The sequence below is a fragment of the Camponotus floridanus genome, unplaced genomic scaffold, assembly GCF_003227725.1.
Source record: "Camponotus floridanus strain SB8 unplaced genomic scaffold, Cflo_v7.5 scaffold1, whole genome shotgun sequence".
Classification (NCBI taxonomy): Eukaryota; Metazoa; Arthropoda; class Insecta; order Hymenoptera; family Formicidae; genus Camponotus; species Camponotus floridanus.
In genome coordinates this window covers 9,176,735-9,204,325 of record NW_020229214.1, presented here as the reverse complement: position 1 = coordinate 9,204,325, position 27,591 = coordinate 9,176,735, and the positions used below count along the sequence as shown (strand labels likewise).

Below are 27,591 nucleotides of genomic sequence, written 5' to 3'. Positions count from 1 at the left end.
AAATACAACTTTTGCACAACGTTGAATCAAAAGATAGATTAAATTAAATTAAAGATAAATTAAATTAAACTGATTAAAAAGTTTTATTAAATTACAGGTAGAAACTGATTAAAAAGTTTGATTAAATTGCACGTATATTAAAATTTAAATTGAAAGAATTGGCAAATATTTTTTCAAAAATCTCTCTTTGCTTATGACTAACCTTGGCAAGAGTGACCATCGGTTCCCAGTTGAAAACCACGATGACACTCGCAGGAGTAGGAACCAGGTTCGTTGCGACAGATATCACTGCATTTCGATATTCCTTCGGTACACTCGTCAATGTCTAGTAAAAAAGAATCGAGAAGAAAAGAAAGGCCAATCAATAATCGCTTTATATAACTGTGCGATGATTAAATTAATTAAATTTCTCAAGATTGATGTATATATATTATTTTCGTTCTTTCTTTTTGGGGAGATTGAGCAATTAAATGCAACTTTAATGCTGATGAAATGATGAAGTTATGAAATTGAACAACGAATTTGTATCTGCCGCTAAAAAATTATAATGTAATGATAAACAGTTTCCTTTGAAACATCTACGGTCGATATTTATCATCATTTTATCGCAGCACGAAATTTAATAACAATAATTGTGTATTATCGATACACGCTGGGAGATCGCGTGCTATAACGTTGGAGCCGCGTTGATCGAGCAATCATCGAGCTCAAACGCGATATGATTCGCAAACATACTGCATATTGCAACCGATAGAGTAAAAGCAGAAAACCGGTAAACGTAGAGAAATGTTCGAGCCGATAACAGCTTTTAAACTCAATCTCGGGCACGACATCCGACTCTTAAATAATCCGATACATGTCAATACGTATAATTCCATTATTAAGACGATGTTTATGCCGACATCCATGTATTTGCGATTGAAATTGCGCTCGTCGTATTATGTACATCTGCTAGGAATCATTTTCACCAAATATCCGCTCTTTATTCTCTCTCACGTCTAGATCGGATAAATTTAAGAACGGTGAATGTGCGGTGCAAAAATAGGACGTTGAAGGAATATCGGAAATGGCGAATACAAACGAATCGATGGGGACGGGCAGTCGATACAAAAAAGGTATACGCGAATTTCAGGACGAAAATATCGAGATACGTGAGTTTGATTTGCCCTCAAAAAATATGAGAACGTTGGATATATGCAATACGATAAGTCTACATATGCGGAGCACTATGTAAGGCGTATGGATTACCTATACAAGAGGATCCTTCAGCTCGAAAGCCATCGAAACAGGAACACTTTATACCGGTTGGAGTATCCTCGCACACGTGTTCGCATTCACCTGTTCCCTCATCGCAACGTTTCACCTTTTCGATCGACAGTTCTAGACAGTAAACATACACTTGACAATAGATATTTTTAACAATAGATTTCTCGTATATGAGGAAAATTACGCCGACGCATGAAAAGATACGTTTTCTTATTTATTGTATTATGCGATTATTTGTACGGGATGAAAAAGATTTCCAATTTGACTTACGATTTTTTTTCACGCATTTCGGACGACGTTTGCTCCAAGTGCCGTTCTTGCAAAAAATTTTATCCCTCGAATCCATAAACTCGTAACCGTCCTCGCACTTGTAAATCGCAACAGGATCTTCATTGTATGGCGGCAGTAGCTTTTTCCTTCTACAAAACAATGCATTCTATTATTAGAATATCTTTAAATAACGTATCGTTCTGAAAGGAATTGCGGAAAGAAACATACAGTAGCTATAACAGATTAAAATAATAAAAAATTGGCATTTCCCTTGCGACTTCTTTATCAAAATCAATCTTTTAAATTCATTTTGGACTAGGAATTATCTTAATCGACTACCAACTTGGTGAACTTGACGAGATATGCGTTTTCGATCGAAGGCACGTTGAGTTTTTTTCGGTGGGTCTTTGTGAAACAGCTGACCTCGTCCAATTGAGACAATGCAGTTTCATTTAGCCTCTTCGCTGCAAATAGGTTTGACAAGGATTTCGCGCGTGCTGGCTTCTTTCTTCTTCTCTCCTTATTTTTGCTGTCCCTCGTGATTCTGCGTTTTTCTAATTTATGTATCTCAGCCGACGTCTTTAGTTTCGTCGTGGTTTGTAGCTCGCTGTCTTCCGAAACGATCACATCAGGGTCCAGAAAATGGAGTTCTCTATCTATATACAATGTATCATTAAATCGCTTGTCGCATCTCGTGTCAAATAATGTAATATAATATATGCTTAGTAATACGTGGCCGAGATTAATTAATTGAAATATTCAAGTGGGAAAGAAATAATATGTTGCACCCTTATTATACAGATAAATAAAATATTCATCTAGCTTGATTATAATTAAAGGAAATTTTAATTAAATTCTCGTCATTCATACGCGCTCATCGCGAATGGATTTTAAATAGAATATTTCACCGGGAGCAAAAATGTTTCCAGAGATACTCGAGTAGCGAATCGCGAGTGAAGAAAGACGCGAGAATTAATTTCCCCGAATATATATATATACGATGATTCTTTGCGTTGCATACTTTTACCGTGCATCGTACAGAGATGAGATAGCCGTCGAATGAATATCCTTTACGCGTCCCTATATCAAACGAATGACGAACAAAGTAATGGAATACGTGTGATTCACGTTGATCCGTCAAAAGCGGTCTCTATACAAATTTACACCGTCCTACACCTATTTAATCAAGAGACACGCAATATCGCGAGACAAAAAATATTTCCAATTCGTTTATCAAGCATCGAAAAATTTTGACGATGAGACTTTTGATCCTGCGATCATTTTCCATCATCTCTCGCGAGCAATTCAGAGGCATCTGAACAAACGCAGGCTCTTTTAGTGTATCATCAACGTGCATCCTGACCAAATCCACGGAATATATATATATATATATATATACATATATATGTATGTGTGTGCGCATATGACTTGGCGGTTCATCTCCATCGGGGCGAATGCGAGCTATGCCGTGTCGGCGAATTTCGTGCCGCCGATAGCACGCGCGATGGAACGAGATGCGTTCCTGAAACTCCGAAATGCCACCCTCGCGAATTTTCCCCGGAATCCCAGTCGGGCTTGCCGGTCCACGATGTTATAGGGCAGCGAGATAGAGATGATTAGATTCACAATAGACATAATTATAATCGTCCATCTAAGTAACCGAGTATTATATTACAACATTATTGAGATTTTTGATACATATTAAACGAGATAAGATTGTAATTTGTTGTTGATAATGCAATGGTAAAAAACCTATAACGAGATATTTTCTGTCTCCTCTCTTTCGCTCTTTTCATTTTTTATTTCAATTAAAAAGTTGTTTAATGATTTTTCTTAAATTTTTCTTTACTATTCATTTTTTTCTTAAATTTTTGATTTTCCTTTAATTAAAGAGTTGTTTATTTCAATTGAAAAGTTGTTTATTGATTTTTCAATTGAAAAGTTGTTTATTGATTTTTCTTAAATTTTTCTTTATTATTAATTTTTTTCTTAAATTTTTGATTTTCCTTTAATTAAAAAGTTGTTTATTTCAATTGAAAAGTTGTTTATTGATTTTTCAAGATTTTGAGAAGAGGCGCGAAGAATAGGCGACACCCTATATATATATCCGTGGTATCGGGAGCAGAGCCAACCCTCTCGGCTTAAGATATGCCGATAACTTGAGCATCGTGAAAATTGAATCCTCTAGTAAAGTCGTGTTTCCACAAATCATAAGAACGGGCGTCCCGGGTAAATTGTTCTTGGAAACTTTCGAGACTTTCTGACATATAGTTGGTGGGACCACGGTTTTAAATATACGTAATTCCAATTCTCCAACTCGGATTATATCGCGATACCGAAATCCGATCGAACGGTCCAGATAGTATTTATTAATTTTGCAAAAAAATGGGCGATTTTTTATTTATCCTCTTTTAATATCTTTTAAATATTTAAATATCTACGTGTGTAATAATTATACCGTCAAGAAAGAAATATCGGTTTTTTTAATACCTTTGTTTAGCATCTACGTTAAAGTTGATTTTATTTCTTGGATTAAATCAACGATAAGATCGCGAGACATCGAATAACAAAGTAGCGAATTTAGTCATCCTCCGATTATCTCCACCTATCGATCGGAAGCTCGATCGTCTCGATTGAGTAAGCAAACCGCCGCTCGCTGTTATAGTTAAGAGCGAGTTTGATGCCACGAGTCCCCTTTATTTCGACAGCTCGATGTCTCGTGTTAAACGGATTTGTCCGTCATTCTATTGAACACGTGCGTCGAGGCTTCGCAGCCGCCAGCCAGGCTGACGAGGAGTTAAGTCCCTTTCATGCGAATAATTGACTTATGTCGATCAAATTAGTATAATGCCGCGTAGCCATGGACATTATGGGATACGTGATACGTGCAAGCCGTTCCTTCATTCGAATCGTAAAACTAGTTTGAAGAAACTTTACCTGCACGTATGCAAATTGAATGTACGATGCGAATAAAATTTATATCGACCAGATAAGAATAACGAGGGAGTAATGGGCTTAAATGGTAAAAAATATCGAACAGCAGAGAGATGCCTTTTCTGCTAAAGAAGGAAATATATTTTTCCCTAATGATATTGTTCGTATGTTGCAATTATCGAGGATGCAATATGCAAATACTTGGACGGAGATATGCATCAGAGGGACGCGATTATTCATAATGAGTACGTTCCATGGATGAAAGGACGTCAAAGAGCTGGGGACGCGTAATCGCGTAAAGTGATTGATATTAGACTCGCGCGTTTCACGTTCCTAATTAATTCCGACGAGAGAGACCTTAAAATGGAATACAGTCCGCGAGGATCTTACCGCGAGGCACGCATTTCGGACTAGGATGATCCCAATTCCCATCTTTGGTGCAAGTCAGTACTTTGTAACCTTTGAGTTGACGTTCCGGACTACAAAAGAATATAGTTTGCAGAATACCATCCTTTGTTATATGTCTCACTATTCCTCCTTGCACTCGCCGTATCACAGGACAGGAGCCGAGAATTCCTGAAAGCGAAACAAAGAATTTTACTTGAGTGAATCGCGATGAATAGAAATTATAACGACATCTTGAATTGACCAAAATTATTAAGCTTCTCCGGTATTATTAAAGATAGTATTTAATCATACAAACAAATTAAATCATGCAAATGAAATAATGAAAGAATTAAATTCTACAAAATTACGCATAATTTTTATTCTCACTGGACGAAATTTTCTGAGGTTTAATCGATAAAGGTTCAACAAACTTGATGGCTTTTATTTATTTTTGTCCAAGGCAATTTTTTGACAATTATTTATATCGGTATTGCGTGATCGTGTCTACTGTCGGTGCAACGAGTCTTGCGACAGGAGAAAAGACTAAAAGCGAAACAAAGAATTTTACTTGAGTGAATCGCGATGAATAGAAATTATAACGACATCTTGAATTGACCAAAATTATTAAGCTTCTCCGGTATTATTAAAGATAGTATTTAATCATACAAACAAATTAAATCATGCAAATGTAATAATAAAAGAATTAAATTCTATAGAATGACGCATAATTTTTATTCTCAACGGGTGAAATTTTCTGAGGTTTAATTGATGAAGGTTCGACAAACTTGAGGACTTTTATTTATTTTTGTCAAAGACAATTTTTTGACGATTATTTATATCGGTATTGCGTGATCGTGTCTACTGTCGGTGCGCGTGTGGCAATGAGTCCTGCGACAGGAGAAAAGGGAAAAGACTGAAAGCGAAATAAAGAATTTTACTGTAGTAAATCGCGATGAATAGAAATTATAACGACACCTCGAATTGACCAAAATTATTAAGCTTCTCCGGTATTATTAAAAATAGTATTTAATCATACAAACAAATTAAATCATGCAAATGTAATAATAAAAGAATTAAATTCTATAGAATAACGCATAATTTTTATTCTCACTGAACGAAATTTTCTGAGGTTTAATCGATAAAAGTTCAACAAACTTGATGGCTTTTATTTATTTGATCATTTGATATTTTATTTTGTCGCATTTGATATTTTATTTTGTCGAAGGCAATTTTTTGACGATTATTTATATCAGTATTGCGTGATCGTGTCTACTGTCGGTGCGCATGTGGCAATGAGTCCTGCGACAGGAGAAAAGGGAAAAGACTGAAAGCGAAAGAAAGAATTTTACTGTACTAAATCGCAATGAATAGAAACTATAACGACACCTCGAATTGACCAAAATTATTAAGCTTCTCCGGTATTATTAAAGATAGTATTTAATCATACAAACAAATTAAATCATGCAAATGTAATAATAAAAGAATTAAATTCTATAGAATAACGCATAATTTTTATTCTCACTGAACGAAATTTTCTGAGGTTTAATCGATAAAGGTTCAACAAACTTGATGGCTTTTATTTATTTTTGTCGAAGGCAATTTTTTGACAATTATTTATATCGGTATTGCGTGATCGTGTCTACTGTCGGTGCGCGTGTGGCAATGAGCCCTGCGACAGGAGAAAAGGGAAAAGACTGAAAGCGAAAGAAAGAATTTTACTGTAATAAATCGCAATGAATAGAAACTATAACGACACCTCGAATTGACCAAAATTATTAAGCTTCTCCGGTATTATTAAAGATAGTATTTAATCATACAAACAAATTAAACCATGCAAATGAAATAATGAAAGAATTAAATTCTACAAAATTACGCATAATTTTTATTCTCACTGGACGAAATTTTCTGAGGTTTAATCAATAAAGGTTCAACAAACTTGATGATTTTTATTTATTTTTGTCGAAGACAATTTTTTGACAATTATTTATATCGGTATTGCGTGATCGTGTCTACTGTCGGTGCGCGTGTAGCAACGAGTCCTGCGACAGGAGAAAAAGGAAAAGACGTGTGTCAAGCGCATGGGAGATCTTGCGGTCGCGCAAGCACAGTGACGCGGGATTAAAATTGAATAATTCCACGGTAACATAATATACGGTCACGCCGTGACGTCCAGTGTGTGCGCTTCCGCCGCAAAAATTTTACCGTAGGGCCACCGGACGCATGATGATGCGATGGCCGTCAACGATGCGAACGTGGCCGGCGCAAAATGCGTCCCTCTCTCTCTCTCTCTCTCTCTCTTCTCTTTGCGCCTCTCGGGGCGCGAATCGCAAAACCGAATGGCGTGTCTCGTTCGTATAAAGTGCCTCGAAGCTAGAGAAGGTACTCGGAATTTCTGTCCGCGCATTTTCCGGCGATTTTTCATTTGCAAAAATTCACATTTTAATTACAAAGTATTTATATTACGTTGAATACGCAAAGGACTTTTCAGAGGGGATTTCGGCTTTACGAGTATAAGTGGATGGCAAACGCTTTGTTTCATTTATCTGTGTTTGATTAAATTTTTATTTATTTATCGAGAAATTTACACGGCAGAAATTTGTGAAATTTTCAATGCGGAAAATATCTAAGTCTTTGAAAAATGAGCCTTTCTAAAATATGTTTTGCTCGCTCCGAGCAAAATATCCTGCGTCCTGGGCCTTTCGTCAAGTCCATCGACCAGTGATGTTAAACGACCACTAGTAAAACTCGAGTATTGCGGTTTACCTGTCTCTCGCTATTATAAAGTGCATCGTAAATTGTCGTAAACATACTGCGAACGCCGTGGCACAACGTACTGCATCTCAAGATCCTAACTTTCTCCAGTATATTTAAGTTCTCTTATTAATTTATCGTCCCTTCAAAAGCAGCCGCTTTTCTCTCTCTAATGACTTGTAATAACTTATAAAAGAAGATGTCTAATCGAGTAATCTTTAACCAAATTTCAATTCCGGAGTTTAAATTCGAATCAATCGAATTAAAGAGCTTAATTTTATTTTTTGAGAAATTCAAACGCGTCTATAATCCGATGGAAAACAGGCTAGTTTAATTAAGCATGGATCGCAAATTCCGTTTTTCAAGTACATTAAAAAATTCAAAGAGTAATATTCACCTCGCCCCCAGGCTCCCAACGCTGTTAAATTACCTGAAATCTAGCGCTGTCGAAACGCCAACTTTACCGAGGGTTACAAGACGTGACGCAGCCTTCGGCGGGATTAACGAAGAATTAAACGCTTAATTAATGTAACTTGCGGACCTCAATTTATGTAATTGACTAGTGGCGAGTGAGTCAGTTTCCCTCTCACGCGCGTATGGGAACGAGAATTATTCGTGTCATCTCGGGATTATTGGATTACTTCTGATTTGCATAGATCGATAAATCGAGACTACAAGATCAAGAGGCGGGTCATCCATTTTTTAATCGAGTCAACGTTCATCCGAGAGAATCCCGATACAAAGCGCAGGAAGAAATATGAAAAATATCTCTTCCTTTGCCCAAATTAATACGCCAAGTTTGACGTATCGATACGCATGACGTGAAAACGAAAAGGAGTCACGAGCCGTGTATCACAATTTACAGCTTCGATTCTCCCCGTCACGTACTCTTGGCGTACGTTACTTTTTATTCGCGGGGGGTGATCTATCGGCCTCGCGAGGTATCGATCCTTTTTGCTCAAACACCGTGTACGCGGGGCTTGTTTCGAGTGGCTCTCGTATGTGCAAACGACGCGCGCGATCAATGATCTCGGCTCCTCCGGTGTCAACGACTTTGACAGCGCGTCGCGCCAAGTAAAGGACGGTTGGTCACGCGCGTCCATTAAGGCCATGCACGATCGAAATCGCAGGGATTCGACGCGTCTGTCTGCCTCTTAACGATATCCACATAGCGATCCCACCCACCCACCCGTCATGCTCCTCGAACACAATCGTTGCGGATGTTGCAGCGGAAGGGGAGGGAAAAGGAGAGAGAGGAAGAGAGGATCCTATCGAGACGCGCCGGATATATTTAAATAAAGAATCGACGGCGTTTTAACGTGCTGCTCGGGAAAGCTCGCTATCGGATACGTATCCGAATAGCCAGATGAGTAATACCGAGCGAGACAGAAATGCTGTTGGCGAAAGATGGAAGCTATTTGTTTAAAAGCAACGATATATCGCCGGCAAAAACGAATCGCGCGTACAAATTCGTCCGAACAACGTCGTCTCTTGTTATCGCGAAACATTTATTTTATATTTCGTAGCCTTTCTTCGCAAACATTTTCGCCGTCAGCGTAAGAGTAAATAATCATGTACGTGCATAGTTCACGTTTCACATTACAACTAGTTTTATCTCTCACCACGTATACTCGGTAAGCTCGTATAAAGCTCGTATAAAAGCAAATGTTTGCTTTAAGGATGTTTTGTACTTATTTTCAAAATATTGAGAATTTAATGAACATTGTACAGAGTGTCTTTACATACGTTTAAAATATTCAGTACAATTTTTAAATCGATTCATTAAAGCGTTCACAAGTTATAAGGATTTTAATTTGCCGAATTAACATGTGTTCTTACGGGAAACGTATAACCACGTCGATTCAAATAACAAAAACACAAATAATCGGAATGAAATATTTGGTCAAATAATATTATACAAGTACTAACTGGTCAAAAAGATATTAAATATAATTCAATGAAATTAGCCATGTATCTGACACAAGGCGAAATTCTCTGCCAAAAGTTAATAATTTCGATTAACAAAAAATTTGGAATATTTCAGTAAAAACGCAATAAATATTTAAAAATACATCTCTGCACTGTAGCTGAGATCAAATTGTAATACCACACAATTTCTCATACTCAAAATACACCAAAATTTTTTTCAAGCATTCGCTTTGATAAATAAAAGCACTTACATAAATATATACGTGTATCGCCCTTACTTGGTACATTCGCGCAAGAATTCAAGTAACGTGCGGAAAATGTGTATTTAATTCTCGGTCCATTCGCATAAAAGTGTCGACTTTCATCTTGTCCGCAGTGGCTGCGATCGAATCTCTCTCCATCGCCGAGAGAAATATAGCGCGAATAAGAGGAAAAAAATGTCCCGTCTAAATTATTCGTCGCGTTTCCGTAAACAGCAATCTTTTTTCCAGGGGAGATGGACTCCCTCGGACGGACAAAGTCCGGAATATCGGTCACGTCGATTTATTCGCGGCTATACAGCTTCTCGCCTCGACCGGACTGACGTCGGTCGAGCAATTTCGCCGCAACAGGAACAACGTTTTCCCATTTGGCGATCCAAAACCGAAAGACAGTGCGGCGTCGTTCTTCCTTCCTTCCTTCCTTCCTTCCCCGTGAATTTTTCACCCGATAAATCTGTCGTCGCCAGGTTTCGCGCTACCCGGGAATAAGTAATGACGCATTTCGCGAAGCGAAACGGCTTCTCCCCGACTGTCTCCCTCGCGTCGAACTCAAGTTTGCGCTTCAAATTGGCTGGAACTATATATGGATTTTCTAATAGCGTCTTCACCGATCTCTGTCCCCCCTTCTTCTACGATATCTCTAGACTTTCGTGATTATACGAGCAGAGTCGAGGAGATATTCCTACTCCGATCAATTGTTTCGTATCTCCCTTCCTGTCTGATTCTCCCATCTCCAGTGCCGCGTAATTATCTCGATTAATCAGAGTAAGAAAGCTCGTAGATCACGCATGATTGATGTCGCTTGAAAACGTGCGCAATCTTTCGCAAGAGCGAAGAATTCCTATCGGCGCGTCTGATCTTTCGTCAGCGAAACTCGTCGGCAGCGAGTCAGATCTGTGAATCCCGCTGGCAAAGGAGAACATAGAGATATACAGTCTCGCGTACATCATCTCCGAGAGAACTTTTCCAGAAACGACGACGTCTAATGTCGGAAACTGCTTTTAAGACGGCACGGAACTTTTCTCCCGGAGAAAGACTGGGCACTGACACACTTCTATCGAATTACTCGCCAAAGCCGCAAAAGGATGTTTCACGATGTCATTTATTGTAAAAGAGCAAACGGTACGACGACTGCGGAAATCGATCGCGTGTATCGAATTCGCAAGACCGTTTATTTTAACTATAACGGATACTAGCTACGCCCATGCAGCACAGAAGCTTGCGTCAATATTGCTGCAATGTTACAATACTGTTCACTGCAGTGTAATGTTGCAGAAATAATGCAGAGACATTATTTTGCAATATTACTTTGGCAACGTTGCAGCAACGTTTTAACATAGCGAAAATGTATAACATGTGTTTCTTTACCACACAATCCTTACCACCCAATTTAACTAACTCGTATTCGAATTCGTCTAAAGCGGATATATAAGGTCTACAAAGGACTAATGTAATAATTATATTTCTTGTCTTGTGTCGGTTTAATTTCTGATAAACTGACTTGGTTTATTTAATATTCTAAATTCTAATGAGGGATCTAGATTATTAAACAAATAATTTGTTTAATAATCTGGAGCCTTCATTCGGTTTCAGAATATTAAACAGATGTTTCTTAATTAAATAGGAAATAATTCATTTATTGCAAGTATTAAAATATTCTGGTGTATGTAAAATAATTGTATATATATTACTGAGATAAATATTTAAGAAACATCCAATAAAAAACACTGATAGATGTTTTTTTAAAGGCATTTTTCCCCATTTTTTTTAAACTTTTTTTATATTTTCAAAGTTTATTTATTAAATTTAAAACGGTGTCTGCATTTGTAGCAAAACACGTTTTAATATTACAAATGCGTTGCACCATAACATTATTACAATCTTACATTGCAATATTCCTAAAAGCAAACGTTTTAACGTTACTGCAATCCCACAACAATGATGCAGCAACATTTCGCAGTGAATTTACAACGTTGCAATATTGCGGTGAAAAATTGATGCAATGGTATGCAATCTTTGTGCGCTGTATGGGCGCGTTCACGTCGCGTTATTGACGGATGGCCTGCTCAGAAACTCCTCTAAAATACTGGTCAGGGTTTGGGATTATAGAGCGCTCTAATCGCTTTCCCTTATGTAAAGATTATTTCCCTCAAATTACATCCGTCGTTCTGAAACGCGACAAACGCGACGTTGATTGGAGATTGCGTCCCGATGCAAGGAGAAGGGAAACAAACCGATCGTCACGTTGATTGCACAGACGATCGAGGGGAACTCGAGTAGATACGTACACCTGATAATTTTCCAGCAGAAACTAAGTCGTTATTAGTTATAGGACCCCCTCGAGATACAACGCGCAAAATGGTGGTCGATCACGGCAGGAGGAAGCCGGTTTGACTCTCGTTACATCGCGAGAGACGGTAAATGAAAAATAAGCGCCGCTTGTAGACTCGCGACTCCCGTGGAAGCCGGATCGCAATTCTGACGTTTGATTAATAATCGTCCAGGGTGATCGGTGCTTTGCGTCGGGAGGTATCCGCCTGTAATTATGACTTTGCGTCAACGTAATTACGCGATGATAATGTGATGCACGCGAATATGATGGTCGTGTTATCGATATACAGGATGGTAACGATAGCTTTCGACAGTTTCTCAAAGGACTTGAGAGATGTATCTTCGATATACAATTATTGAATTATTTTTTCTGCACTGAGAAAAATCGTTTGATTGTATCAACAAGACGTATATGATGTATATGATTGAAGGCATTTTGATTAAATCAAACAAGAATTTTTAGTTATCATGATAGACTCGATTTTTTATAATTAGAACGTTTAATAGATTTTATTAGGATTTTATTAAGGATTTGGTTAATATTTTCTGGTTGAATCTATAAAATTTCTTGTTACATTAATTTCTTTGCTTGCCACTCTTAACTTAACTCGTATTTAATATTTGCCATGAAATGTATATAAAGAACTAGTATTAACATTAAATCCAAAGTATATTTTTTTTTCTTACGAGCAGTAGTGCCAGAAAGAAGAGGCTAGCTCTCTGATTGTGTGTGTTTGAGCTGCATCTTCTTTTTGCATCACTATTTATCGGTTTAATTTCTAACAAACTAAACTTAAAATAATTTATTCAATAATCTGGATTGAATTTATGCAATAATCGTGTTGGAATTCAGAATATTAAACAGACTTTTGAGATTAGATGGAAAAAATTTTAGGCGACTTTGGTGCTGGCGAGTTTATTAACCAGAAAATTTGATAAATTTAACAGGAAGAAAGGACGTTTTGTATGTACAATCCTAGCAAAAAGTAGCTGAAAATCAATATTGACGAATATATCCACTTTTGGTATATTTTGAGTAAGAAATTGTGTGTAAAAATATTACAATTTGATCTACAATTTTAATATTTATTGCGTTTTTACTGAAATATTCCGAATTTTGTTAATCGAAATGATTAACCTTTGGCAGAGAATTTCGCCTTGTGACAGTTACGTGGCTAACTTCATTAAATTATATTTAATATCTTTCTAACCAGTTAGTACTTGTATAATATTATTTGACCAAATATTTCATCTATATCTAAACTTTTGCAAATTTGAAACAGTTTATTATTATTAACCAGAAAATTTGGCAAATTTAACAGGAAGAAATTAATCAGATTCATCTGGTAATTCCTACAAGAATTCTGATTCGTCCATTTTCCAACAGACATACTGGTTGAATCTATCAGAATTCTAATTAATGCAACCAGATTTTTTCTCAGTGTGCATTACTTTTGCAAAATGTTATTGAAAAGTGCGGATTATATAAATATAAAAAATATCGCTTCTGGACGTCAAATCAAACTTTATCTTCAAACAATAAACAAACTATCGTCGATGAGTGACGTTTCGTTGAAAATGTTTCATCGCGCGCGCGATGGACCGCGAATTCTCAGAAAAATGTGTGGAATCGCAGCGACGAATTTATACGCGGTAAATTCAATCGATATCGTCGATACGGAAATTAATTAGCATTGTGTTTCGGCGTGCCTGTTGTAACCATAAATAACGTAAGGCGTTAGAGCGCCATTATCTTCCGGCGGTGACGACGGGGCTCGCTCCGATATAAATTGGCAAGTTCGCGAACAATAGAACGTAAAGCATTTTCGGTGTTCGGTATTCGTGCGTCGGAATAACACAATGTAAAAGGGCGCTTTGGTCAAAATGAAATGCATCCACCGGGATACCGAAAATGTACCCGCATCTATCCAGGACGCATGCATATGGAAATACATGCGCATGTGATACTCGTACGTGTGCGTACGTGTATATCATCGCATTAGTTTGCGGTCGATTGCCGCGCCGATCAGAAATGCAGATTCAATTAGGAAAACGTGCAACAAGCGGGAATTTAAGCGGAACAACGTCGGTCGAAAATATTAAATCCGCGGAAAAAAATGTTAATGCCACTCCCATTTCTCGCCGTCTCTCCAAATTTCTATCGCGTGCAAAATGAGAAAAAAATTAGCAATTAATTAATTAATTATCTCGCCGATAAGAATCGCGTCATCCTTTGATGAAAAATTGCAACAATTGTCAATAATTTTTACTTTTAATCATTCCCAAAATGTATCGTAAAGTGCGAGACTCTTTTTAAGAGCCTAATTGTTTAATAGATAATTGTTCGTCGCTCCGAGGTTGAATTTAATCGTAGATCGCGAGATCGAATTTCGAAGGGGATACGCACTTACCGAGAGACGAACTGCGGACACGCGTGCAATTACGCGCCAGTTTCAACGCGATTTATCGCCCGTATGTTTCGCTAAAGCAAACAAGGCACATGGTAGGCACCGCCGAGCGTGCGTACCGAGTTACAAAACTTATTAGCATACATAATGGATGTGGGATCACGCGGGGAGGGAGGGGGGGGAAGGGAAAAAGAGGAAGAAAATAAAGAAAAATATACGTTGAAATCGAAAAATTGGTGAAAAATCCCGAATACGCCGGGATCAGCTTTGCGGATGTATATGTTATATATATACATGTGCAAATTGTTGCCGCCGTTAGCTCTACGGGACAGATCGGTTTTTATCCAGTCGATCGCACCGCAAACATTTCGACTTGCGTGTGTTCTATTAATTCGTAACTCGATTCCGATGAAAAATAATAGGTTAAACAACGGGTAGCGTAACAAGCGCTACAACTCGCCCGAGTCGCGATCGAGAAAATATAATCATCGATAATCACACGTCAACTTCTCGCGCGCGCGAAATACTCGGTGTTCTCGCTTTCGATGAGAGAAAAATATCCGACGGCAAAATTGCGAAGCAATTATTATTTGCGAATATCGATGTAACGATCTAGAACACCTGATACGATACGATTCTCTCGATTCGTTCTTGTTTGCATTTTGCCATGCATTTTTTACGCATTATTGATCTTTGTTAGAAATAAAGACGGTTAAATAAAGATATATATATATATATATATATTTTTAAAGATTTATTTTATTGTAACGGGTCGAATTATTAAATCAGATTTTTTGTTATACTTTTCATGTTAATAGCGACGACGCTCTTTCATTTCCTGCAGCGCGTATCATAAAAGATAAACTTCGTTGAATCTCGCATGATCGCAAATAAAAGAGAACGTTTAAGAAAACCGTCGAATGGAATCGCAAGGAAGAGTGTTTGTGCGAGTCTTTTCCGCGTGCCGTATTATTTCTTCGATCTTTAAGGAGAAAGCACGGCGCTAGATTGCTTTGAACTTGCGAATTCGTATATTTGAAACCGGACAGAGGAGAGAAATTGCTATGACAGTAAGGGAACAACGAAGCGGAATTTGGGAAATGGAGTCTGCCCGTAACAGAGCGAATTGAAGGAATCAATGTACCGTGAGAAAGCGAATTCAGTTGAAACCGGACAGAAACGCCGATGCTGATTTCGAGGCGAAAGGGCTGCGGGGTTGAGGGAAAATGAAGATTCTCACGATCGACGAGAATTTATCGCGTAACGCATCTTTTCACTCTCGACTGCCTGTCTATTATCAGCTTCGAATTATTGAAAAAGTGATGGAAAAATTCGCGAAAAAAAGGAAGTGCTCCAGTTTTCAAAGTTGGAGCCGGAACGTTGATGGCGCGTCGTAATTTAAGGAAGGAAGGAACAGCGGAATAATCGGAATAATAGAACCGTAATAATAAGTAAAGATAATATATATGATAATGACCGGTTCTTTGACGAATTAAGGGCTAATCTCTTCCTCAAATAAATTGCAATTTTGTTTTCGCTTCGAAAAATAAACCGAAACGAAGAATCGAGTCGCGCGCTCTCTTTTTCTTATTATTTGTCCAAATGGATGGGCGCGCTTTATCTCGCGATTCCGAAATAACAAAATCCTATTTTCTCGCGCGGAATATTTCCCGAAAAAAGCCGCGACGCGGAGAAAATTTTATAAATCCACCGCGTCCCAATTCCGTATCGTTCGCGGTTGAAGTTTGCGTCAAGTTTATCCCACGATCTCCGCACCGACGCATTTTCGACCCTCGTCCGCTAATAGCGACAAGTTACTTCTGACCCGTCAGCGGGAGGGACCCTTGTACGACGCCTCTCTATATTTAGCCCGGGTCGAAACCATTAGAACGGCGAGAAAATACAAAAGAAAGCGAGCAAACGCGCAACACGAGAGGAGGAAAGCGAGAAAAGGCCTTCATCTCGAAGCGACGATATCTCTTTCGATGTCGAAAGAAATCGGATTATGTCTTCCAAAGGCGTCAGATTCCTCGGCTTCTGGCTCGCAGCTGGTTTCGCGCAAAAATGGCCGTAAAAAACTGTCGGACCAGCGTTATATCCTCTCACGCGTCGATACTCTCACGATAATACGCAGATGAAAAATCTAAATTTCTCGATCAAAGAAACTTGCAACGGCTTCGAAGCTTTACAAAAATATGCAAAGATGTAAATATTTTCGGAAATTAAAGCGTGTGAATCAATGACAAAATCTTACTTTACATCTGACGCAAAGTTTAATTTATCAAAATCTAGATTTGTCAAGCAATCAAAAAGACAGAGCACTTGAAATTCTGTTATAAAATTAACCGAGAAATTCATAAATGGAAAAGCTGGTATTGTAAGACACCCTATATAACGCTCGTATGATTATATTTGTAATTTGTTGTCGAGATATTAGAGTTGCGGTATAATAATCCATATTTTGCTACAGTTAGACAGTGTACGATAAAAAAAACGAATTTCAAATTTATAAACACGAACTGAATACAGAGCAAGAACATATCTGACAACTCATCCAATATTTTTATTTCTATTTCCAGAGTTTAATTTTTACACGACTTTTGCCAGCAAAAGGTGTTTCGATGTAAAACATACATTCGCTGAGAGAGAGAGAGAGAGAGAAAGAGAAGAACTCTTTGCATATACCAAACTACTTGAATTGCTCTTTTTAGTCTCGAATATTTTAAATTTATACATGATTTTCAAAACATTTTGTGTGAGTAATTTCAACAAACATTTTCATCGATCAAAAAAAAAAAAAACACGAACAATGTGTTGAAATACAAATTATATTATATTTTTACCAAAACTTTCAACATTTTTATCCTCGAAATCTTTCAAGATCTTTTTATTCATTTATTTCTTTAATTATTTGTTTCGTCTATCTCTTCATTTTGGCGATTCGTTTGATGGGCGTTTAATTGGAAATTGTATTTTCTATTTCATCTTTTTAAACAATAATCAAATAAGCGTCAGCTGTGAAAATTAAATTTCGCGAGCAAAATGATGTCTTTAATATTTCGAATGTCACCTAATATTTAGTGAAAGAAATTCGGTTACACAGAAACTAATTCTTATCAAATATAGGATTAATGTGTTCGTCGCTTTTATCGATTATTATTTATTTTATACGATTAAAATCTTTGCGCATCTAATCCAACGTTTTTTTTTCAAGCTAATAGGATTAAAATTAAAGGACTAAAATTCAGATAAAAGAAATATTACAGACTGTCGCTAATTAATCATCTTGACAAGACCGTACATAGCGTGTAATTATAAAACGTAATAATTTTCTGTGGATTTTGTAGTTAATAGAAATATATATCTCCTTCTCTCTCTTTCTCTCTCTCTCTCTCTTTCTATCAATCTATCTATCTATCTTACAAACTTACCCGGCATCATCGAGAGGAGTACCAAACAAACCGTCAAGCCGTTCATCTTCGCTGATGGATCTGTTGTCTCGCGAACCACTACTCGTTTCGATTTCGTATCGACGAGCTTCAACCTTCCCGTCGTATTGTCCGCTTTATCAATACGAGTTAACTCAAGAAGAAACCAAGTCAAATCCCGTCGACCTTTTTCTGTCCTTTAGGTCATTATTTGCCTCGCTTGTTTATCAGTTTTAAAACAGATGATATAAACAATGCTATAAACTATAAGAAGTGATCCAGCAGATATGACAACCTTTTCATATATTTTTTCCAATAATTATTTAAAGACGCAAAATTCAAAATAAAAAAATAAGTACATAACGAATAAATTTTCATAGAAATTTTAACGTCTCGAATTTTGTTTCTAAAATTATAAGAGTGAAATATATACGGAGCTGCATTTTCATCTCGATATATTTTCTCCAAATCTATTTTTAAAATACACGATATATGATTTTTGAAAGATTTTTAATTTGAAAGAAGAAATTTAGATTATTTTCCTCGGAGAATCATCAAGAAATGTGGGACAAAACGGAGCTTAATCGCTCGCTTGCGAGGTCCGCTTTTCAAAAACTACACAGAAAAATGTGATTTATACTTTGACTTGGCGTCTGGAAAGCTTATCTCGCGGTATCTGGTCGCAAGGAAGCGCAACGCGAAACGAACGATGTCAAGTATCACGCGGATGCTGCAACTGACGCGATCACACGCCACGCACACGGGACCAGTTCGAGGATCGAGTTGGACTGAATACAAGTCCCGTGTGTTTTCACGGTGCTCCCTACGACTTCTCTCTCAGCCCTACCTAAGGTACACACGACTCGCTGCTACGTGTGATACGCAGCATGCGAGTTGCCAGCCTCTCGTGTGAATAACATTTTTTACAACCATTAACCATGCGCATACGCACACATACCTGAAACGTTCGTATAAACACTGCCAATGTGTATCGCGTATATGTGTGCCGGAAGCGGGATCGTCAAAGGAAGATTGAGCCAATCGTCGTGGAAAGAACATATTGCGGTAAAATTCTTATTTGTCTACAAGCACAACATTTCGAATGCAATTGTAAAAAAAAAAATATTGCTATTATTCCGCTCGATTATACCATAAAGAGTCTTTTTTAAAATATAAAATGGTATGCGAAATAATGAAATGAAAAATAATTCTGTTGCAATTATGAGCTTTGCAATTTTTCGCAAGCGAATAATAATTGTATTCACTTCGTTGTTCTCGAAAGATACGATAAAAATGAGAGAGAAATACGTTATCAAAATTACGTGTTTTTCTGTCTTTTACCTGGCTATCGAATTGCGCGATGTACGGCCGGAAAAAAATACGTTCGTGTTTCGCTGGCGCGTGAAAATTTTAGTCTTTTCGCCTGTGCGTGCACACCGCAGCCATTGAAGCGCAAATAATTGTGAAACACGCAGCAACGGTACAGTTATACGACGATCGTTTTTATTTCTGGAAAATAAGATGAAATCTGTATCGATAAAACGCCGGGATAAATTTTCGGATATTTCGCGACTCGCTCCCATTCCCATTTTTCATTAAAAAAATATCTCTTTTTAGTTTATAATTACATCTTTTTACACATGAGAAAACATTTTTACATTATATCGCAAAATATTCACATGATTATATTCATTTTTATTTTTCATAATGAAAAATAAAAATGAATATAATGAAAAATAAAAATGAATATAATCATGTGAAATAATGCAATTTGCCCTATTAATTAGCCTCGGAAACTATGCGATTGAATTGATACGCATCGAAGAATATTATCGAGAATAAATCATTTTTAAGTCAACGTTTCAATATAAATCGATTTATTTATCTCCGTTCCTTGTTTTTTAATTTTCTCTAAGATATATTTTTTTCACGTTATAATGATTATTTATAAAGATTAAAATCGAGCCGTAGCAAATTAATTTATCGTAACTTTAGATCATAGTCTATTATTTGTAATGTGAAGAGGAGAGAAAGATTAAAATAAAATAAAGATCTTTAGAATTAAAATAAAGATCTTTAGAATTAAAATAATTGTAGTTTTTATTTATACCATCTGAAAATTGAGCTCCCTAATTTCAGTGACGTTCTTCTTAGCATAATTTTAGAGAATTTAAATTTTCGTAATTCAAACACAAACGATTTTAAAAAATAAATGTAAAAAATTCTGAAATTTTAGTTTGCACAATCATCTCTTTGGTAATTACATTCTAGTAATTTTGTTAATATTTTAAAATTATAAACAGAATAAAATTAGAATTATATAGTTATGTATATTTATATATATAAAATTGATTGTAATTTTATAGTTAATTATATAGTTATAAATTAATTATAAAGTAAATTTCAAACATATAATTGTTTACAATTTTAATATAAATATAACTATATTAGAATCATAAGTGTTTGTGAATTATATAGGTGCTGATCGATAATCTACTGACGTCGGTACATGAGAACTGCTAACATTTAAATTCTGAAATATATTAGTAAAATATTAAAGGAATATGATAAGCAAAGAGGTGGCACGAACGAAATTTAAATCTATAGGCCGTCAACTATCAATGCTAGTAATTTAGCAACGTCGGTAACATGCGTACTGCTAACATTTAAATTCCAAAATATTAGGAAAGTATCAGGAGAATATAATGAGCAAAGAGGTAGTACGAACAAAAAAATTCAAAGTTGCAATTCGCAATACCGACGTGGACGAGTTACCGACAATCGACAATTACCAATTTACCGGCGTCGGTTTATTATCAAAGGTCGATAAATTACCGATATGATACCGTGAAATGGAAACTTTGAATTTTTCTTCGTGCCACTTCTTTGCTTATTATATGTTCCTAATTCTTTCCTAATATTTTAGAATTTAAATGTTAGCAGTTTGTATATTATGTGTTACCATAGACATATTAATATAGGCTGCTTATGAGGCATTAAAGCCCGAAGTGGAGTGTCCTCCTGAGAGAAAAGGATAGCATGAATTTATACTTGTGTGTCTGTCTTTCGCTAATGAACGTACCAACGCACTAGTATGCGTGACTTTAATAATTTGAAATTGCATCATGCGTATGTCAGAGAAAGACAGACATACCAATCATACCCTTCATCAACTTATGAGCAAGTCTATGTTAATATGTTTATGTTGTGTACAAACATATTGATATTTATCGACATCGGTTAATTATTCATATTGATTAACCGATATTTAATTTTCGAGCTGCATATATTGAAATTGTGAAATATCAACAAAATATAAAAAGATTATAATCAGAGTTAGTAGCACGTAAAAATTGCAAAAACATAATTACAAGGATTTTTTTATATACAATTTTGTTTAAATCTAAAACTTTAAATCATAAACACAATAAAAATTATAAATTAATTACTCATTATTATTATAACACATGCTTTCTTTTTTAAGTGTTCCATCTATCTCTATTTAGCTATGCCTTCTAAAAATTATTTTTTTCACATTGTTTTCTTTCGTTCTCTATTTCAAGATTGTAAATGTACACATATATTTTATATCTTAAATACAAATTAGAAACAAAAATTACTGCTTAGAATAAAGTATATAAAAGTAATTATTTTGGAGTGTTAATCTATTAATAATATATTTGCTTTACATGCTACACAAGTTTTAAAGACTCATAAAAATATATATATATATATATATATATATATATATATATATATATATATATATATATGTTTATTCTTATTTATATTCTTATTTTTTTATGAATTTTTTCTGATTAAAATATTCAAAAAATACAAGCAAAATTTACACAATATATATTTTGTGATTATTATTGAAAATACATATTCATTAAAAAGATTATCACATATAAGTGCACTCTTTTAGAAATTACAAAACAAATACAATTTATATAATTCTATTTTTTAAAGTAAATAATTATAAGATACAAAGTTAGTTGTAAAAAGAATATTAATACTTCCAAAAAAATTAATTCTTTATTCATTAAAACTTTTATAAAATTTTCACATCTGAATAAATAAATCTGAATAAACATATATATTATATTTTATACAAATGATATATAAAAATTAAATTTTAATTAAATTTTGGGCATTATAAATCCAAGTAGCAGAATAATATCAAATTATATCTTAATAACGTTTTAATGACGTTATTAAGACATCTTTAGACGTCATCTTGCTACCTGAGAAATAATGTCTAAAATAATTAATATTTAAAAAAGATATTACGCGTACAATATTTTACATGTCATATGTTAAATATTTTATATTATATTAAATAATGATCTAAAGTAGAGCACTATCGCGGAAATAAACAATGAATAATTAATTTTAAGAAAGAGAAGCGCACAAATTAAATAAATTATGAAGTATTGCTTACCTTTATATTTCATTTCAATTACTTTGCCATTATCCGATGCCTCTTCGAGCTCGCTTCTCTTGTTCTTTCTGCTGCTTTTTCATGGCACTCACTCGCGAAAACATAATTAATTACTCGTGAAAATATAATTAAATACTCGAGAAAACGTAATTTTAATACAATTGCGCGCCTAACATTACCTAAATCTAATCATTTAAATATGATATAGTTTTATTCGCACTTCACACTTCACACGATATTTTCAACTTCAAGTTAATCGCTACGCGTATTTTATCGTATTGTAACGTTTGACGTTTCTCGATAGTCCTCGCAATTATATTTTATTATATTTTAACAAATAATACGTATCACGTACGGAGCGTCTTACGTTACAACTCGCCGACTCGAGTGTATGTGATTGACCTTTAATAAAAGGTCACCACGTCACTACTATAATAGAGCAGGTCACAAAAATTTACCGCGCGACGGTTAATTATTTATCGCTATGAAATATTCTTCGTGAGTTTCAAATTAATTATTAATAAACGATTAATCCGTTTTATAGCTATTTCTCGCTTTAATCATTTCATTAGTGTATTACTGTGTATTCTTAATTCGAAAGATCGATAAATTATGTCGAAATATTTAAAGCACGATATAGAATATATTTCAATCTAAGCATTCTCTGTGAATAAACGATTATCGATATAAAGTTAGCGATATAAAATGATAATTTAGAATTCCTATTTCGATTTTTACTTGAAAATTAATATGTCCAATTTATATTTAAGATATAAATTAGAAACAAAAATTATTGTATAGAGTAAGGTATATAAAAGTAATCATTTTGGAGTGTTAATCTATTAATGATATTTGCTATATATGCTACACAAGTTTTCAATTATCAGAAAAATTGTTTAATTTTATTCATATTCTCTTTATTGTAATTTCCTCAGATTAAAAATATTCAAAGAATATAAGCAAAATTTCCACGATATATATTCTGCGATTATTGAAAATACATATTTATTAAATTACCACATATAAACGCACTCTTTTAAATATCATAAAATATATAATTTATATAATTCTATGTTTTTAAAGTAAATAATCATAAGATACGAAATTAATTGTAAAAATACAGAATTAATAGTCTCAAAAAATTAATTCTTTATTGATTAAAGCTTTTACAAAATTTTCACATCTGAACAAATAAAATTCAAAATTTATTATAACATAACTTTATAACAGAATTATATAAATAAAATTAAAGTATATTGAGCGCAAGGTACTTAGCAGAAATAAAATCACAATTATAGAATTAGACATTCCCGCCTCTAAGTCGAAGTACAAGATGTAATGTGGATTCTTTCTGAATATTATAATCTGACAATGTGCGTCCGTCCTCGAGTTGCTTGCCCGCAAAAATCAATCTCTGCTGATCAGGAGGAATGCCCTCTTTGTCTTGAATTTTCGCCTTGACATTCTCGATTGTATCTGAAGCTTCTACCTCCAAAGTGATAGTTTTGCCTGTCAAAGTTTTGACGAAAATCTGCATACCGCCGCGAAGCCTGAGGACTAAATGCAAAGTAGATTCTTTCTGAATGTTGTAATCAGAGAGTGTACGACCATCTTCAAGCTGTTTTCCAGCAAAGATCAATCTCTGCTGATCCGGAGGGATGCCTTCCTTGTCCTGAATTTTTGCTTTGACATTTTCTATCGTGTCTGATGCTTCAACTTCTAATGTGATAGTTTTACCAGTGAGAGTCTTGACAAAAATTTGCATACCTCCGCGAAGTCGTAAAACTAAATGCAGAGTGGATTCCTTTTGAATATTGTAATCTGATAAGGTACGTCCGTCTTCGAGTTGCTTTCCAGCAAAGATCAATCTCTGCTGATCCGGAGGGATGCCTTCTTTATCCTGAATTTTTGCTTTAACATTCTCTATTGTATCTGATGCCTCGACTTCCAATGTGATTGTTTTACCGGTGAGAGTTTTGACAAAAATCTGCATACCTCCGCGAAGTCGTAAAACTAAATGCAGAGTGGATTCCTTTTGAATATTGTAATCTGACAAAGTGCGACCGTCTTCGAGTTGTTTTCCAGCAAAGATCAATCTCTGCTGATCCGGAGGGATGCCTTCTTTATCCTGAATTTTTGCTTTAACATTCTCTATCGTATCTGATGCTTCGACTTCCAATGTGATTGTTTTACCGGTGAGAGTCTTGACAAAAATCTGCATACCTCCGCGAAGTCGTAAAACTAAATGCAGAGTGGATTCCTTTTGAATATTGTAATCTGACAAAGTGCGGCCGTCTTCGAGTTGTTTTCCAGCAAAAATTAATCTCTGTTGATCCGGAGGAATGCCTTCTTTATCTTGAATTTTGGCTTTAACATTCTCTATCGTATCAGATGCTTCGACTTCCAATGTGATTGTTTTACCGGTAAGAGTCTTGACAAAAATCTGCATACCACCACGTAACCGAAGGACCAAATGTAAAGTCGACTCCTTCTGAATGTTGTAGTCGGAGAGTGTGCGGCCATCTTCGAGCTGCTTTCCAGCAAAGATCAATCTCTGCTGATCTGGAGGGATACCTTCCTTGTCCTGAATTTTAGCTTTGACGTTCTCGATTGTGTCTGATGCTTCCACTTCCAATGTGATGGTCTTACCGGTGAGAGTCTTGACGAAAATCTGCATACCTCCGCGAAGTCGTAAAACTAAATGCAGAGTGGATTCCTTTTGAATATTGTAATCGGAGAGCGTGCGTCCGTCCTCCAGCTGCTTGCCAGCGAAAATCAATCTCTGTTGATCAGGAGGAATTCCCTCTTTGTCTTGGATTTTGGCCTTAACATTCTCAATCGTATCAGAAGCCTCTACTTCCAAAGTAATAGTCTTTCCTGTCAAGGTTTTGACAAAAATCTGCATACCACCACGTAGACGAAGAACCAAATGCAAAGTGGACTCTTTTTGAATGTTGTAATCGGAAAGCGTGCGACCATCTTCAAGCTGTTTTCCAGCAAAGATTAATCTTTGCTGATCCGGTGGGATACCTTCCTTATCCTGAATCTTTGCTTTGACATTCTCAATTGTATCTGATGCCTCCACTTCCAACGTGATGGTCTTTCCTGTCAAAGTTTTGACAAAGATCTGCATTCCGCCACGCAATCTGAGGACCAAATGAAGAGTGGATTCCTTTTGGATATTATAATCAGACAAGGTACGTCCGTCTTCAAGTTGTTTTCCAGCAAAAATCAAACGCTGCTGGTCAGGTGGAATACCCTCTTTGTCCTGAATCTTTGCCTTTACGTTCTCGATGGTGTCAGAGGCTTCAACTTCGAGAGTTATGGTTTTTCCAGTTAACGTCTTCACAAAAATCTGCATGGTGCTCTGCAATAAAATTTCAAATTATAAAAATTGCTTTTAAAATATTTAATTGGATACATTAATAACCGTAATAGAAAAAAAATTGAAAAATCTGGACGTGACGTAGCTAAAATCAGAAGCCGCCATCTTGATCGAGTTCATCGCTGCGTAATAAGCGTTGGATGACTCATGCAATTTCGTGACTCAGAGATAATGTTCGTAAAAGACGTTTAATCGATTAAAATATTATATCTGTACGCTCTCATTTTCTATATGCCTTTTAAACTGATACAAAAACTTGAAGAAAACTTGTCGATTTATGTCTCGAAATATTAATATATACGCCAATCTTTCTGCTTAGCAACAGACAAGACCCGACATAACGATCGATATCACATACGTACTCTTTTTAAGAGCAATAACGAATTATTAAAGTCGCGAAATGTTGATCAAGCCCGCTTCTTCGTCAAGATTTTATCGAAATATAACGTATTTATATAATTTATATTATTTATATAATTGATTTAACAAATTGAATAATTTAATAAAATAAATATATTTTACTTCTCGCATAAATATTTCAACTAGGATTAGAAATTCAATAACCGTAATTTTGTGCAAGCAAAAATATTTCATACCTTTTGTGTGAAAGCTTCTGGTTATCGTAGACTCGCAAATAATAAAGAAACTCGATACAACGTTAAACGTATCTCTCTCAACGACTATTGAGCTGGGAACGACGAGACGCTCGCTTTTATACCGATGACTCGCTCTAATACGCGCTTGCGTCTCATTGGCCGATAAACGTCGACGATGCCGCTGATTGGTCCGTTGTCCGCGTTACGTGCGCAATTTCGCGTATTGACTTTATAACAAAGAACGTACGTCATATTCCAGAGCATTCTCGATGTATCTATATGCATGTATATATCTGCTACATGACATTCGTGATCATCCGTTTTATATTTAGCAGAAACTGAAAAGATGTATATAGATATTTTTTAATTTGATTTTCGAGCTATTGACGCGCGAGAATAATTTCTATATTTTGCACTGAAAAGATAAAATAAAATCTAATGCGTCACAAATTCAATACTTTGAATAGAGACAATGGTTTCTTAATCTCTATTATTTAGAGATAGGCTTAAAATAAATAACATCGTGTATAAAAATCTATCTCTAAATAATCTCTATTATTTAGAGATAGATTTTTATATACAATGTTATGTATCTTTTATATATAAAGCTTACGCACTTTTACATTATAACCTACGTCATAAGAAGCTTCTGATGAAATTTTTTCCAGGAATACAATGGATATAAAAATATTGGTATACTGTTTCTTTGTCGAGATATTTTCATCCTGAAACTGACGTATTATTTACGCGCATAAAATCATGAAATTGAATTCATAGAATTGCCAAGTCACGTCATTTGCAAACTGACGCAACACAATCATATGATGACAGTCTTTTGATCGTATTTGTAATAAACTTTATTTTTACTTTATTTTTAAACTCTTTTTATATTAAATGTAACAATAAATGTTAATTGTTTTGAATATTACTTTCATAAAAATTAAATCGATATTATACAAAAATTTAATAAAACTAATGATTGGCAGGAAACATAAAAAACATGTATCTAAAAATACTTTTTAAAAAATTAATGATTGAGCCAGCACTCGTACATTTTTGTGAAAAAAAGAAAACTAGGCCTTTTTCTAATTATTTATAACTTGCAATCCTTGCAAAAATATAATTAATGATCTATAAACATAACATCAACAAATAGGATATGGCATACATAGTTTAGGGAAAGAGGAAACAATATTGTGGAA

General features: G+C 35.3%; 2 protein-coding genes across 6 annotated transcripts in view; both read right to left on the bottom strand.

Moving 5' to 3' along the window:
* Window positions 1–18,805, bottom strand: part of LOC105254298 (fibrillin-3) — a 39,959-nt gene extending 21,154 nt beyond the window's left edge. For 2 of the 5 annotated variants that reach the window (XM_025411974.1, XM_025411887.1), the window contains exons 1-7: window positions 18,605–18,804; window positions 17,968–18,228; window positions 4,861–5,046; window positions 1,880–2,192; window positions 1,537–1,685; window positions 1,249–1,380; window positions 203–325 (exon numbers count right to left, since the gene is read on the bottom strand). In XM_025411974.1, coding sequence (XP_025267759.1) covers window positions 203–325; window positions 1,249–1,380; window positions 1,537–1,685; window positions 1,880–2,192; window positions 4,861–5,046; window positions 17,968–18,013 — 949 coding nt within the window. In that variant the 5' untranslated portion in view covers window positions 18,014–18,228; window positions 18,605–18,804. Of the gene's footprint in view, window positions 1–202; window positions 326–1,248; window positions 1,381–1,536; window positions 1,686–1,879; window positions 2,193–4,860; window positions 5,047–17,967; window positions 18,235–18,604 lie in introns of those variants that run through there. The other 3 variants (XM_025411939.1, XM_025412019.1, XM_025411910.1) reach the window with 3 other exon arrangements.
* Window positions 18,806–23,642: 4,837 nt separating this feature from the next.
* LOC105254295 (polyubiquitin-A) lies at window positions 23,643–26,508 on the bottom strand. The gene is made up of 2 exons (XM_011262859.3): window positions 26,390–26,508; window positions 23,643–25,775 (listed from the first exon to the last, which is right to left on the bottom strand). The coding sequence occupies exon 2, from the start codon at window positions 25,767–25,769 to the stop codon at window positions 23,709–23,711; it is 2,061 nt and encodes a 686-aa protein (XP_011261161.2). The 5' UTR covers window positions 25,770–25,775; window positions 26,390–26,508; the 3' UTR covers window positions 23,643–23,708.
* Window positions 26,509–27,591: the final 1,083 nt, after the last annotated feature.